This window comes from Pan paniscus, chromosome 1 (genome assembly GCF_029289425.2).
Source record: "Pan paniscus chromosome 1, NHGRI_mPanPan1-v2.0_pri, whole genome shotgun sequence".
Lineage (NCBI taxonomy): Eukaryota > Metazoa > Chordata > Mammalia > Primates > Hominidae > Pan > Pan paniscus.
In genome coordinates this window covers 193,444,252-193,459,992 of record NC_073249.2, presented here as the reverse complement: position 1 = coordinate 193,459,992, position 15,741 = coordinate 193,444,252, and the positions used below count along the sequence as shown (strand labels likewise).

General features: G+C 50.8%; 1 protein-coding gene across 9 annotated transcripts in view; it reads right to left on the bottom strand.

Moving 5' to 3' along the window:
* PHC2 (polyhomeotic homolog 2) overlaps positions 1–15,741 on the bottom strand; it is a 107,588-nt gene that overhangs the window by 43,274 nt on the left and 48,573 nt on the right. For 4 of the 9 annotated variants that reach the window (XR_010108822.1, XM_034960657.3, XM_034960664.3 and 1 more), the window contains exons 2-7: positions 8,375–8,602; positions 5,297–5,455; positions 4,044–4,121; positions 3,449–3,613; positions 1,563–1,715; positions 144–456 (exon numbers count right to left, since the gene is read on the bottom strand). Coding sequence is in view for 8 of the 9 variants with exons in the window: in XM_034960657.3 (XP_034816548.3) it covers positions 144–456; positions 1,563–1,715; positions 3,449–3,613; positions 4,044–4,121; positions 5,297–5,455; positions 8,375–8,548 (1,042 nt within the window). In the remaining variant the exon portion in view is untranslated. The remainder of the gene's footprint in view (positions 1–143; positions 457–1,562; positions 1,716–3,448; positions 3,614–4,043; positions 4,122–5,296; positions 5,456–8,374; positions 8,603–15,741) is intronic. The other 5 variants (XM_055095697.2, XM_003812547.6, XM_057299456.2 and 2 more) reach the window with 2 other exon arrangements.

Below are 15,741 nucleotides of genomic sequence, written 5' to 3'. Positions count from 1 at the left end.
ACTTCGAGATAGGGAGGGAGGAGAGAGAGACCCATGGCTGGTATCTTTGCAAATCCATGGGAAAAAGGAAAGTGTGAAAGTCTCCTCCTGACTCATGGCCCTGAGTTTTCTGGGAAAGGATTCCTGCTTCCTGAAGACCTTACCTGGTGCAATGAGGGGGTGGGCAGCCACAGCAGGAACCGTCCGGCTGAGCCCAGCCCGGCCTTCCATGCTCCCTGGCACACTGCTGTTGCCATCTCCTTTCTTGAGTGGCTCCATCACACTGTCAGCTATGCCAGGCTTGGCACCTGCGGGGGAAGCCTGAGCAGTATTTCTGCTCTGTGCTGGGGTAGGCAGAGGCTGGCTACCGCCCGGCGTGGGTTTCAGGGCCAAGCTGGGCAGGACAGGCTGAGTGGGGGTGGGGCCCGAGGCTGCTGCCGCTGGTGTCTGCTGTGTTCGGAGGGTCAAGTTCTGTACCTGGAAAAGAGGGGTCTGTGGGAGTCCAGAGAATGTGGCAGGAGCAATGCCAGTATACAACTAAGAGGGAGAGAGGGATGGATCCAGGAATGGCTGAATAGAACAGGAGGTTGTCAAATCAGAGAGAGAGAATGTGTTAGGGGCTAGAAGAGGAACCAGAAGCACATGGAGTTGCTAAAGAGGGCCAGAGGGTTCGCTGTGACTGCATCCAGCAGCAGAAGAGGCTGAGTTCTGAGAAGGACCTGCTGCCCAGCTGGGCGGGCAGGGGTGGGGAGGCCAGGCTCTGTCCCTTCTGTTGCCCTCCCTCCTCCCCAACACTTTCAGGATTGGATGCACACCACCCAGAAATAATTCCCAGTGAGGGGGAGCATGGGGCTTCCCACACTGGAAAAGGCCAGGGCAAAAGTGGAAGTTAACTGACCAGGAAGGCCACCAGGCAAATATCTTGTCTCAGAATAAGGTTGCCACCGGCTCTTCCAAGACGGCCGGCATGCTTACTCAGTCCGGTCCCTGGCGCCCTCTGCTGGACACAGGGAGGCTGTGCCAGACTCTGAAAATCCGGCTACCAGCCCTGTCCCATCGCCCTCCCCATTCCGTAGATGAGGATGGGGAGATGCGAGTGGTAGGGGTTCCTTCCCCGGCTGCCCACAGAATCTTCCCAGCCACGGTAGTATCTGTGCGCTCCTAGCAGAGCAGGACACGTCTCTGCTCCCTCTTACATGCCATTTTTCTCGAATCCTAGCAGCGCTACTGTGTGTAACCGGAGCAGGACTTTCCACTTATGAAGCAGCAGCAGCCAGACCAGCTATGCTGGGGCAGGTGTAAAGTATGGAGGGTAGCACAGCCCACCCCTCCCTGGCAATCATGCTGGCCTCAGCAGGCTGCCCTCTGGCTCCTGACCTGTGTTTGAGGGAACGAAACAGAGCCAGGAGGGACTGAGGCCTTCTGGAACAGGGTAGACGCGCAGGCCTGGGGGCATTGGGGTGTCCTGTCTCCCGCCTGCTTTCCTAGCTGATCCCGGCCTCTCCTTGTGCCCCTCCCCAGTATCAGTGCCCCTCTACAGGGGTGCCCACCCCCCTGCCCTCCCACAAGCATGGAGTCCTCACCTGGGCGGGGGTGGGGGGCCGGGCGGGGGAGCCAGTGCCGAGCTCAGGCTGCACAGTAGCGACGGTGGCCGTGGGCGTGAAGATGAGCTGAGGGGACAAAGGAACAGTGCCGCCTAGGCTCCTAGCTACCTGCACCAGGTTACCTGGCTGGGCCTGGAATCACAGGAAACGAGGCGCCTTTTACCTGCTCGATGTGGACTCAGCCACAGGACACAACTGTTTAGCCCAGGAGCGGCTATGAGGAAGGGCAGGACAGTAGAAGCAGAAAGGAAGGGGGAGTCCAAGGGGAGCGCCTGCCTTTCTCTAGAGGCTCGTTGCGTCCTGACCCAGGCTGGGTGCAGGGGTGGGTGGGGAGAGCCGCTCTGGGGCTACACCAAAGCCGAGTTCCCTTCAGAACCCTCTGTGAGGGGCTCATCCTAGAGGAGACCGATATCCCCAGGATACGCTGAAGCCACCACCTCCTTAGTGTCCTGGGAAGCGAGATGGATGCCCTAAGACCACCTTCCAGGTCTAACCCACTGCTGAACCCAGGGCTGAGCCAAGATGAGACTGCCCTCCAGGGGATCAAGTTCGATGTATCCTTTTGGTCATTTTCTAGTCAAAGTTAGATTCAGAGGGGCCTAGAGACAACAACAGCAGAGGAAGCGGACCGCCTGGAGCCGTCCTCATGTCTGAATCCCATCCTGCAGGGTGCAGGATCCATGGTGTTCTCTGCATGACACCTCGACCTCTGTGGGAGTCTAGCTCTGCATCAGTGTGGATGTGCTGGTGCCTTGACAGGGTGCTTTCCCTAGAACTCTGCGATAGCACAGCTGTGCTTTTTCCTCTGTGGGTGTATGCCCTGCTCTGGGGAGGGAGGCAGACAGGCAGGCATCACGACCCCAGTGGAGTAGGACATAGGGACAAGCAACCTGCAGACACAGTCAGCTTTGGGCAGCAGCATCACAGTGTGGCTGTCCAGTTCCCGAGGAGATGGAAGTCTATTTCATGCCTTGTGTCTAAGAGGCTGTTCCCTGGGGATAGAGATGCGCCTCAAATGATGAACTCGGAGCCAAGAACAAATGTGCGGGAGCAAGACCAGACAAGCTCCGAGGGTCACGTCCTGGCCATAAGAGCAAAGGGAGGGGTGGGACTGTGTTACCTTCGGGATAGTGTGTCCAGAGCCCGAAGGAGCAGACTTCAGAATGGGAGGTATGAGACACGACCCACAGTGACTGAGCCCTAGCTGGGGCTGCATGCTACTGCCACGCAGGGAGTATGCTGCCATTTTCCCAGGGCATTCTCCTAAATCTTAGGGACCTGGTAGGCTCCTAAGGACCTTTGCACCCCTCAGGGATAGGTGCAAAGGAAAGAGTTGGTGCTATCCTGAGTATATCCTGCCCAAACAAGCTCACCTGACCCTGATTAGAATGGGGGCCGCTGGGAGGGCAATGGAGGCACGCTGAAGCTGGAAAGCATCTTTGGCCCTTGAGTTAGAGGTGGCCAGTCCTTGTAAGGATGGTGGGAAGGGGAAGACCCCATTTCTGTCAAGTATATGGATGTCTGGGTGTCCAGGACCACCTGGGCATGAACCACTCTGCCCATCCTGATTAATTTTGAGGAGTTTCTGATAAGGGGACACTTCTGTTTCACTCTAGGAGGAGAAGGAAAGGTGGCATCGCAGGTAACTTTCTCTGTTTCAGTCTGGAGCCCCACCCTTCATGACTCTTCGAGGCTATACCAAAGCTCCCACTCAGCCTTCCAGGCCCCCTTCTTTATCCCACCCCTTATCTCCTGCCCCTGCCCCTAGTGCTTCCTCCCCACCCTTCTCCAGCTCCCAGCTCCCAGCTTCTCTGCCTCTGTCCTCCTGGTGCCTCTGAGCCATGGCCCTGGCCATGGGTACTCACCATCTGTGCCCTCAGATACATCTGTGCTTGGCTTGCAGTCAGGGCTGGGGAAGACGTGTTGCCCAAGAGCACAGCCTGCTGAGCGATGCCTGAGGCTGCTGCAGAGTTCACGCTCTGGGCCCGGTTGAGGAGCTGGGCTGCTGCTGGGGAGGCTGCCAGGTTGATCTAATGAGAGAGACATGTGCGGTAGGAGATAGGAGGTTCTGTTGGTGAGCTGTGTCCCCCTCATCCATTTCTTTCTCCCCCCTCTTTTGCTCCTTGGTTTATTCAGCCTCCTTCAGGAACGTCTGTGGTCCTTGGCTTTGGAGCATCCCCCAGCCCTGTCCCATCTCTGACCTTGGTGCAGAGCTGCAGGGGGATCCCATGTTGAGAGAACTGAGCTATCCACAGAGAGCCCTGACACTGGGAGGATGACAGGGAGTTACTAACCTAAAGGTCAGTAAGAGACATGCCCTTTTCTTTTTCTTCCCGGTAAGGGCAATAGATTCCAGCCATGATGCTACATGGCCACGGATTCACCACAACTGGGTCTGGGAACTTGGGCATTTTGGTCCTGGGGCTGTGGACTCTGCTGCTGCTCCCCCATTCTACTCACCGAAGATGACTGGGCCGGGGCCTGCGCAGACACATTGCTGCCTGAAGTGCTTCCTTGTCTATTGGCTACCAGGCTTGCCTAGGAAAGAACAAACTCCTCTTGCTAGAGTCCCAGACCTCCCCCAGTCACTCCTGGGCTCTCATCATCCACAGGAGGTGCTGCAGGCTGGTGTTAAGGAGAACAGCCTCTGGAGGTCAGCCCCCAACCTGCCTCTATGTGGCCCACAGCAAGTATCCCGCCTCCTCTGTGAATAGGTGAGGATGCTAACAGTACCTGCCTGATAGGATTGCTGAGAGGACTGAATAAGGCAAGGCATTGCCACTGAGCACTCCAACTATTAGGCCACCGCCTTCGGTGTGTGGAGCCCTCCACTCCACCACTATCACACCCGGCCACCACCATCACACCCGGCCACCACCATCACACCCGGCCACCGCCATCACACCCGGCCACCGCCATCACACCCGGCCACCGCCATCACACTTGGCCACTGCCATCACACCCAGCCACTGCCCCCCACAGAGAATTTGCAGACATGAGCTGGAGTGTCCAAACTGCCCTTCTCCCCATGGCCAGCTTCTCATCCTTCAAGTGTCAGCTCCAGTGTTACTCCAACAGACAGGCTTTTCCTGACCATGCAATGCAAGGCCGTCTACCTTGCCCTTCGGTCAGAACAATCTGTTCTTCTCTTTCATGGCGCTTATTGTAACTTAGAGATTTAAATATTTTGTTTCCTTGGCTATTCTGGTTCCTGTTTACTTGCTGTCTCCTATTGTAAGTGCCAAGAAGACAGGGTGCTCAGTATACCCAGTGCTTGATACAAACTTTGCATGCAGAAGGTACATAAAATGTTTTTCTGAATGGATAAATGAATGTGTTCTTCTCAGCTAAGGAGGAGAGAGAGCAACAATGGGCAGACAAGCTAAACAGGCAGTGCCCTTCGTTCACGAACGCTTCCCTGGAACCCACAGTCCTTTCCCTAGACCTGCGGTAAGGTGGTTAGGAGAGGGGCTCCCCAGCACTTCTTCCCTGGGCTAGCATTCCGCCACTATAGTCACTAGCTGCATGACCCTGGGCTCTGTCCTTCACCTGCCAAAAGGAGATAATGACAGTAGTGCTCGTGTCACAAGGACTTCTTTAGGTTGCAGGTAAGAGAAGGATGTGAAGCACGGGTGCGGTGCCTGCTTCCTCTCCCTTTTGCTTCCACAACCAGGATGCCTGGCACCAGCCTCAAGGTCCTTCCCAAGTCTCACCTGCTGTACGGCTGCCAGGCTCTGGAGCTGGGCGCTGCTGAGGTGCTGCTGCTGGAGCGCCGCTGTCTGCAGCATGAGGTGCTGCTGCTGGGCGGCGTACATCTGCTGCAGGTACTGAGCGGCCGTGCTGGGCTGTCTGTGCAGGGCCTGCTGGATCACCTGAGAAGGGAGGGAGGGGGAAGAGCCAGGCTGGTAGCTGCCACACAGAACACCCCTTTGGCAGTAATGCCTTGCCCACCCCAGGTCTCTATAACTGCTCGGGAGACACCAAGATCTGTGACCACCACCACAGCCAATTGTGGCCACTCTCTAGGGCAGTGGGAGGACAGCGGTTCGCAGAGCTTCTTCATCATGTCTGACTTTGTCTATCTTGCCTCTCTCTGCAGCTCCTCCCCAGCACGGCCTGCTCCTGCATCAACTGCCTCGGTGAGGAGAATCAGAGCCGCACGCCAGTGCTTTAACCAACTCTTGGGCAGTAGGGAGGCTCAGGGAGACAGAAGGGTCTCCACCAGGCTTGTCAGGCACTCCTCTCCCTCTGTCACTCTGCAGCCTCAGATGAGAGTGAAGCTCAATAAGGCAGGGAAAAGAATGGGGGTGGAGGGAAGAGCCAAGTCAGCAGGGGGCCTACTCCAGCTTCAGCAACAGCCAGCCACAGGCAAACTTAGGTGGAGGCAACGCCTCCTTCTTGAGGCTGGGGCTGCAAGGCAGACTTGGGGCTGCTCCCCAGCTCTGCCCACAGCCTCTCAGAGTCCCATCAATCCCTTAGAAGAAGGTTGTCTGGGCCTTACAGAGCAGGCCAGTGCCACAGGGACAGCACACTCCCCTTTTATTCTTTTTTTTGGAGGGGGGATGGAGTTTCGCTCTTGTTGCCCAGGCTGGAGTGCAATGGCGTGATCTCGGCTCACTGCAACCTCTGCCTCCCTAGTTCAAGTGATTCTCCTGCCTCAGCCTCCCAAGGAGCTGGAATTACAGGTGCCCGCCACCACACCTGGCTAATTTTTTTTGTATTTTTAGTAGAGACGGGGTTTTACCATGTTGGCCAGGCTGGTCTCGAACTCCTGACCTCAGGTAATCTACCCACCTCGGTCTCCCAAAGTGCTGGGATTACAGGCGTGAGCCACTGTGCCCGGCCCCCTTTAATTCTTTCCCTTCCTCTCTCTCTCCATCATTCCCTCTTTTTAGCTACTGTCTCCCATTCCCTGGCCTTACTGCTTATTCCTTCTTTCCTGATGGGATTGGCCAATCTCCTGGAAAGGACAAAAGGCTGTCCTTTGATCCTCCCGATCCCCAGGAACAAAGAACAGCGAGTGCCTTTCCCCAGCCCTAAGATCCTCTGTCTTCTTCCTGTGAGTCCCAGAGACATTTCTCCTCCCTTCTCCCACTGGTCACCCTCCTGCCATCTCTTCCCAGTTGATGCCCTGCACTGGCCTTCACCAGGCTTCCCCCTATTTTCTACCCTTACCTCTGCTGAATCCCTGGCCACAGGCAGCTCCTGACCCTGGGCCCTGTCCCGGCGAGCAAGCCTTGCCAGAACGGGGCCCAGGGTCAGGTCAGGCTTTCCCCAGGTTGGTGTGACTTCTAGGGCTGACAGCTCTAGGACAAAACAGCCTCTGGCTCAGATTTGGGGTTCTGTAAAAACAGCCTGTTGTTATAGCAGATCCTCCGTGGGCTCTGGCGTCTCCCCAGACATCCCCATCCCAACTCTTCCACATGTTGCCCCCAGATTCCACTCCTCTGACGTGAACACCCCTCTCCGATACCCTGTTTTATTTTAACTCTATTCTTTTTCTCTCCTGCTCTCTCAGAATTATCTGTCTGTATTCCCTTTGCCTAGGCCTTTCTATTAGACTCCTGAAAGTGACCTCCCCAGCAGTCCAGCCCATGTAGTTGAGATCCTGTGACCCTTCCTCATGAGAAGATGTCAATGAAGGGAGACAGGAGGAGCCCAGGATGGTTCTGCGTGCAACCTTGGGTGATTCCACTCGCCAGAGCAGGACCCCAGACCCCCTTTTGCCTAGAATTGTGATGAGTGGCAGGAGTGGGTACATCTGAATGCTGTGGCTATAAATCAGAGCTAAGGTTCTCATGCATGACGGGCCAGGGCCAGGTGCTGGGGCTAGGGACAAGGGTAGGGGCAGGAAACATGGATTCACTAAGCACGAGGTAGAAATAAGTGGGAGAGGGAAGAGTCCAGGGTATCTGATGGCATCTTCTTTAACTTGGGTTTTCAGGCCCTCTTACTGTCTGTTGTGGGTTCTCCCTTGTTCCCTTATCTGGGCCTAAGTTCAAAGCAGGATGAGGTCACTTTTCTAGTATATCCAAACTGTAATAGCAAAGTCACTGGGAGTAAACACTTCTCAGCTGTGGTCTCTCTTTTCTGCCTGTATTATCCAGGAACCTCAAAAAAACATTGTAGTGATTAAGAACACAGGTCTGGGGTGAGAGGTTCAATTTTTTTTGTCTTTACCTGAATGACCTTGAACAAGTTATTACCTTCTCTGAGCCCCAGTTTTCTCAACTACAGAATTGTGCCTAATAATAACCAAAAGGATAAGCGTGCAAAATGCTTAGTACCATGTCAGGCACACAGCAGATAGTAGTGCATGGCCCTGACTGCATTTAGGAGCAGTGAGCCGCCACCTGGAAGGCCTTCTGGATGACATTTGCCAACTGCTGCTTTAAGGGAGAAGGTAAAAAGCTGCAATGACAAAGGATTATTTGGGGGTTCTCTTTGGCTTTTGGTCTTTGAAAAACTGAGATCTGTTCTTCACCGGGCAATGGTCATTTAGAGAGTGGGTCTGGGTTGTGGCTGAGCAGCTCTTGGTCATGTATTATTTGTTATTGTTACTTGTCTGCCCTTTACACTTTCACACACATGTCCTCCAAACTCCTTGATTGGGCCATTTTGCATCCTTCACCCCCTGTAACTATACACAAATGTGTATCTACGAACTCACTCCCATATGCCCGTTCTAGAGTCCACATCTAGATTATCCCACCAGACCATGCCAACACCTCCTTCTTGCTAGCCCTGGAGATGATTAAGGAGTATAATTCCCAGATCAATTAGACTCTTACCTGCACGGTCTGCCGGTCTGGAATACCACTGTACACGGAAATCTGGGGCCCGGTGGGGCGGCCACTTCCACCACTGCTGCTGTTGTTGCAGCCACTGCTGCTACTGGCCCCGCTGGTACTGCTGGTGGCACAGGCACTGCTAGATGTATGTGGGACTGGCAGCTCATTCTCCATGGCCTGCAGTGTGGCGCAGTCAGGGCGCTCAGATGGCAGAAGGGCAGGCAGATGCTAGGAGGGAAGAGGCAGAAGTGAATGTTTTGACAGACGCTTACTAGAGAATGCTCACAAAGTCAGCCTTTTGTATCTGTGGGTTCCACATCCATGGATTCAACCAACCACGGGATCAAAAATATTCAAAAAACACGGTGTCTGTACTGAACATGTACACTTTTTTTGTGTCATTATTCCCTAACCAATACAGTGTAACAACTATTTGCATAGCATTTACATTGTATGAGGTATTATAAGTAATCTAGAGATGGTTTAAAGTATATAGGAGGATGTGGGTCAGTTATATGCAAATGTTATGCTACTTTATATTAGGGACTTGAGCTTCCATGAATGTTGGCATCCAAGGGGGTTCCTGGAACCAGTCCTCAGTGGATACCAGGTGACGACTATGCAGTATATACATCAGCTTTCCAGTCTGTGGTGGGGCCACTTGGGAACTGAGGTCTCTGTTTTTTGAGACTGGAGTTTTGCTTTATCACTCAGGCTGGAGTGCAGTGGCACAATCTTGGCTCACTGCAATCTCCATCTCCCGGGTTCAAGTGATTCTTGTGCCTCAGCCTCCTGAGTAGCTGGGATTACAGGCGACCACCACCACACCCAGCTAATTTTTGTATTTTTAGTAGAGACAGGGTTTCACCATGTTGGCCAGGCTGGTCTCGAACTCCTGCCCCTGAGTGATCCACCTGCCTTGACCTTCCAAAGTGCTGGGATTATAGGCATGAGCCGCCATGCCCGACCACTTAAGACACACTTGCCCTCAGAAGGACAGGGCAGACTTGGTTCACTAGGTGAGATTTGAGATCAGGTCTGGCTGATTCTAAAGCCTATGACCTGTTTATTCTGCCAGAGGAAGCAAAACTAGGAAAGGAGGCAGACTTCCTATAACGTTCTCCCTAGCAGTGATCTCATGGATCACCTCTCACCCTATCAGCCTTTTCATCGTTGGGGTGGGGACACTGAACATCAGAGAATTTACTATTTGTCCATATTTATACAGCCACCTAGTGAAAGAAGCAGGACTAACAATCTACAGAGAAGGCCGGGTGCGGTGGCTCACGCCTGTAATCCCAGCACTTTGGGAGGCTAAGGTGGGCAGATCACGTGGTCAAGAGATCGAGACCATCCTGGCCAACATGGTGAAACCCCATCTTTACTATAAATACAAAAATTAGTTGGGCATGGTGGTGTGCGCCTGTGGTCCCAGCTACCTGGGAGGCTGAGGCAGAAGAATCACTTGAACCCGGGAGGCAGAGGTTGCAGTGAGCTGAGATCACACCACTGCACTCCAGCCTGGTGACAAAACCAGAAGCCAATCAAATAAACTGAGGTGTTTATTTAGTTTAGTTTTCAAAGCCAGAAGAGCTCAAGTGTGTTTGAGGTATCCATCTTTATTAGGTATGTACTTACTGAGTGCCCTCTGGATCTAACACTTAGCAGGGTACCATATTGACCAATCTGGTTAAAATCTCAGGTTGTGGAATCAGAAAGACTTGGCTTTGTCCTGGCTCTGCCACTTTCTAGCTAGGAAATCCTGGCATGTCACACCTGTCTGACCTGTTTCTTAATCAATTAGATGTGACAGGATATGGGCTGTGGTGAACATAAAGAAAAGTGATGATGAAAGGTGCTCAGCAGAGTGCCAAGCATATCCTGTGTGCTCTGTAAGCACTGGCTCTTGTGGCCTGGTTCACACTGCCCAGATCCAATAGATAGGGTCTCTCCTAAGACAGAAATGGCAGAACCTTCTGGAATCTCCTATCCCAGTCAGTAAGGAGGGCCATAAATTCCTTCAGGGCCCATCCTATGGTCTGAATACAGAACTGGAAATTCTACCTTCCCTTGAGGCTGTGTGCTTGGCAGTGGAGAGGGGTTGGGAAAGAAGGAAAGGGTGGTGGGAGAGGCACACCCAGATCTGAGTTTAAGTTCCTCTTTTTTTCTTTTTCCATGCTTTTCTTAAAAATCCTCATTTCTGTGTAGAGGCTGTTCCTTCTACCCATTCCTTCCTACATGGAAAAATAATATTTGTTTGTCACCCCATCACACACATTCAGTCATCTGCTTGTAGAGTATACCCATTTAATAGGTGAAGAAAATATAATTTTTCATACTAATGAGAGCATGATTAGTGCAAAGAGCCAAAGTAATCATTACTATTCTGCTGCTATCTCCCCAATACTGCTCAGTTTCAGGGTTATCATTTCTCAGGCTGCCTTCTTCAGACTGGGGGAATTTCACTGTGGGCTGAAAAAAGTGTGGGTAAAGTCTAAAAGACAGGAATGTTGGGAGTCTGGAAACCCAAGCCACTCCCAGGTGGCAGGCAGCAAGTTGCTTATGATTTCCAAGGCAGTGTAGCAGCCTGCAAGCTGCACTCTTGACCTTACTCTTTAAGCAGTGATTTTTCCTTATGTTCATATGTCTGCTTTTACTGCCATAGAGCAAGGTGCTTGTCCATGAATTAATTCCCTTTGTCCTGAGCTGCACGCAGTGCTGGGCCTTATTATGGCTACTGACTTGCTAAGGATGCTTATGATGATAATGATGATGCAGGAATCAGTGAAGCAGCAAAGTCAACAAGTACTTCCTATGTCTTGGCGCTGTCAAAATCCACTTTATCTTATGTTCTAGGGAGGGAAAATTAGGCTGCATAAAAAGTGGTAGGAGGTATAATTCCTGATCTCACAGAAACTGAAAAACTAATTGTAAAGATGAGGTGCAATTGAAATTATAAGGATCATCAAGCAACAAATCAGTAAATGATAGTTCCATTCAAACACAGACTACCTCATAGAATCCCAACATCTTCTCTTAGTTCAAAGTCTCACCTCCCTTTTCCCAAATGTTGGCCAGAATTGGGTTTCATTTCTTGCTTTTCATTACACACTGGAAAATCTCAACTGAAGTACTTATAAATATAAAAAATAAAATGGGAAAATAGGGCAGCAAATTAAGAGGGTAGAATAATCTACATCCTGGATGATCAAGTCTCAGTTCTATTTCTGTGAGTGTAGTTAATCATACTGAATTGCACACTTAAAATCTAGTCATATTCTGACCTTCCCTCCTCTATCCTTCACGTGATTGAGAGAGCAATCAAGAGAGTAAGAGAGCACACTTGAAAGACAGCCACAGCTATCAAAAGCATGAGCTAGAACAGAGGCTGTGTAGAGGCTGTTCCTTCTACCCATTCCTTCCTACATGGAAAAATAATATTTATTTGTCATCCCATCACAGACATTCAGTCCTCTGCTTGTAGAGTATACCCATTTAAGAGGGGAAGAAAATACAATTTTTCACATTAATGAGAGCATGATTAGTGCAAAAAGCCAAAGTCATCATTAATGTCCTGTTGCTATCTCCCCAGTACTGCTCAGTTTGGGGGTTATCATTTCTATTTCTTTTTTCCTTTTGTAGCAGCTAGGGCAGACACTGTGGAGAGTGTACACTCAAATCTTGTTAAGAAATAAGACAAAAGTCTTGAAGGAGCATGGCATTCCTTTACAGAAAAACTGTACAGGCCAGGACAGCCACTGTTCCCCATGCAGGGGAGAGAGACTTACTGCAGCAACCTGGGCACGTGGGCACAGTGCACTTCCCACACTCTTGTCGCCTGTCTCCTCCTGTGGGCAAGCATGCCTTTCCTTTCTTCTCTCTCCAGTTCTAGGCTTTGTCTCCCGGCCCACCGCCCCCCCCACCCCCCCACCGCCCCCATGCCCCCCCACCCCCCCACCGTCCCTTGCCCCCCCGCCCCCCGTCCCCCCCACCCCCGCCCCCCCGTCCCCCCCTTCCCCCCGGTCTCCCCTGCCCACTGTCCCCCTCGCCCTCCCACCATTCCCCCTGTCCCCCCCGCCCCCCACCATCCCCCCACCCACTGTCCCGCCCCTCCTCCCACTACCACCCCCAACCACCCGTGTCTTTTCTGTGTCAGTAGTTTTTGATTCCCCAGTCCCTGGTTTTCCCACTCTTTCCCTGCCCCTGGTCCCTGCCGTCTCTCACACCTGTGCCCATGCTCCCTTTCACCACTGATTTCTCAGAGCTGCTCCTTGGGTGGGCCCATCCTCGGTGTGCTCACCCTCCCTCACTCTGCCTTGGCTCTCTGGAATACGAGCACGTCCTCCCCCTCGCTCTTGCTCCCACTCTTGCCCTCTTGCCCCGCTGTGATTGATCCAGACTGGTAGCTCCGTTTCCCTCTAATGAGCTCTCTCCCCCACTCGACCTTCTTGCTGCCTCCTGGGCTGCTCGCCCTTGACCAGTCTCCTTCTGCCTCTGGCTCCCCGTGGCTCTCCCAAGTGCCCGCATCCTTGCTGCACATGCTCCAGCTCTCTCTCCTGTCGCTTGTAGTCTCCCCCTCCCTGAGCATCTGCCATCCCAGGCTTGATCAGCAGGTCTGTCTCTTCAATTCACACAGACACTCTCTCTTACTTCTTGGATAGTGCATGCTCATGTTGCTCTCTGTCCCCAGCTTGCACCCTCTGTTCTAGCTCACACTTTTGATAGCTGTGGCTGTCTTTCAAGTGTGCTCTCTCACTCTCTTGACTGCTCTCTCTCTCTCAATCACTTATGTAAAGGATAGAGAAGGAAAGGTCAGAATATGACTAGATTTTAAGTGTGCAATTCAGTACCATTAACTACACTCACACTGTTGTGCAATCATCACCACCATCTATTCCCAGAACTTTCTCATTACCCAAAACAGAAACTCTGTAACCATTAAGCAATAACTCCTCAGTCCCCCTTGTCCCCTGCCTATCCCCTAACCTCTAATCTACTTTCATTCTCTATGAATTTGCCTGTTCTAGATAGCTCATTTAAGTGAAAGCATATTAATATTTGTCCTTTTGTGTCTGGCTTGTTTCACTTAGCATAATGTTTTCAAAGTTCATTCATGTTGTAGCATGTATGAGAATTTCTTTCCCTTTGATAGCTGAATAGTATTCCATTGTATACCTACATACACACCACATTGTGTTTGTTCATCTGTTGATGAACACTGGGGTGGTTTCCACCTTTTGGCTATTGTGAATAATGTTGCAATGGAATGAACACGGCATATAAGTCCTTGGCATATAACCCTTATATGCCAAGGACTGTTTGAGTCCTCGCTTCTGTTCTGTTGGGTATAACCTAGCAGTGAAATCTCTGGGTCATATGTTATTCCATGTTTGGGCATGTGAATATCCATTTGTCCCTGCATCATGTGTTGAATTACCTCTGTTCTTGGGCCCACCCAGTGCCCCCACCCCACAAGCTGCTCCATGTGGGATGTGAAACCCTCCATGATCTGACCCATTTTGCCTTCCTGGCCTCATTTTCCACACTTGCACTCTCTCTGGTCTCAGCATTATGACCAAGGTGCCCAGGTCATTTGGAATTTGGCTGCCTTGCTACTTCCTACCTCTGTGGTTTTTACCGCTGTGGTTTCACTCACGCTGTTCCCCTCCCCTGAAATGCCTTCCTTCAATTTTTCATGTAACCAACTCCTTAGATCTTCAAAACAACTTGAGTCTCTCCTGTGAAATATGCACTGAATGCAACCCCCCCAACTCTTCTCCTCTTGCTTCCTTCAAATTAGGTTCCAGTGTCTTCCTGTAAGCCATCCAGCTGGATGGCTGCTCCCAGAGCACTCTGTGCCTGCCTGTCTCCTAGCACTTACAACATAGCCTTACAAGAAAGTGATTTTCTTGGGGGTGGGATCATGTCATATTTTCCCATAATACCTTGTGCTTCGTTCCATAGATGTTTGTTGAATAAAATTGCTTGAAATGCACCATACTCCATCCTACTCCTCATCTGAAAGCTTAATCTCTACCTCATCCACAAATTTCTCACCAACTAGTTTAAAACATCAGCCACCTGTGATTTCACTTCAGTACCTTCCATCAATGGTGTCTATACTAATAATAGTGATTATTTATTGAGCACTTACTACTTGTCAAGCACTATCATAGATGCTATGACCTCCCTTATGGTATAGGTATGATTATCCCAATTTTGTCAATGAGAAATATATCTAAGCAATTTATGTAAGGTCATCATAGAACTGGGATTCAAAACCAAGTCCGACTCCAAAGCCAGAGCGCTTCCCATGATCCTCTCTGCAACTTCATCTTGAGCCATTATTTCAGCCACACTGGGTGAAGTCCGTGTCAAAGCATACTAGATTTTCAGTTGAAAACGAACTGATATCTCTGAATTTAATTCCCTAATTGTTAATTAATGTCCATTTATACTTATAAAATATTCTATGTAATATATATATAAAGGATAATATGCTTGTGTACCCATCAACCAGTATGAGAAATCAAAAATTACCATAATCTCCCTTGTTTTTTCTATGCAAGAACGGAGACCCAGTGTGGGGGAGGTAAGTGACTTGGGGTGATATGGCTCCCCTGATTCTCATCCAGTACCATGGAAGGCACCTCAGGAAACCTCTTGCCCGCATGGTGGTGGTGACTTATCAACGAGAGAGGTGAAGTTTGCCCTGCAGAGAAACCAGAAGCTAGGGTCCTGCCATATGTCACTTTATTGTTGGTCTCCTAGTAGAAGGGAACTTGAGTTGGAAGAAAACATAATTAGGAAGTGTGGACCCATATAACAGCTTTAAAACTTTTTTTTCTACAGTTCCCCTTTTTGAACCAGAGCTTTCATATCTCCCCCTTCACACCTTCCTTCCGCTCAAAGTTCTGGCTGCTGGAGAGTAGCGGAGGCATTCTGCAGTCTCAGTGAGGGCTACTGAGGCATCTGTGGACTCTCCTTACATCCTTCCCTCTGGTGACCCACATTAGAAAATCTGAATCCTTAAACTTTCACAGTATCTAGGCTTTCAGTATTCTACCCAACCCTTTTCAATTTCCTTTTAATTCCTACTCTTATTCTTTCCTTCTCTTCCAACTAGTTCTTTATTTCTTCCCCAAGGCCACCCACCCCTGCGGACTCCCATTATAAATCACAGCCAAATCTCATTAATGGCTAACATCAAGAACTAGAAGTCTGTTTTTCTCTGGGTTCCCACTCACTGTGTGGTTTTGTATGAGCCCGGGCTCTGAAGGGCTATGATTCCTATTTAAGTCACTTCTCCCCTCCTAACTGCAATGGGCCACTTTGAATGATGTGCTGAATATAACTGGCTGGGATAG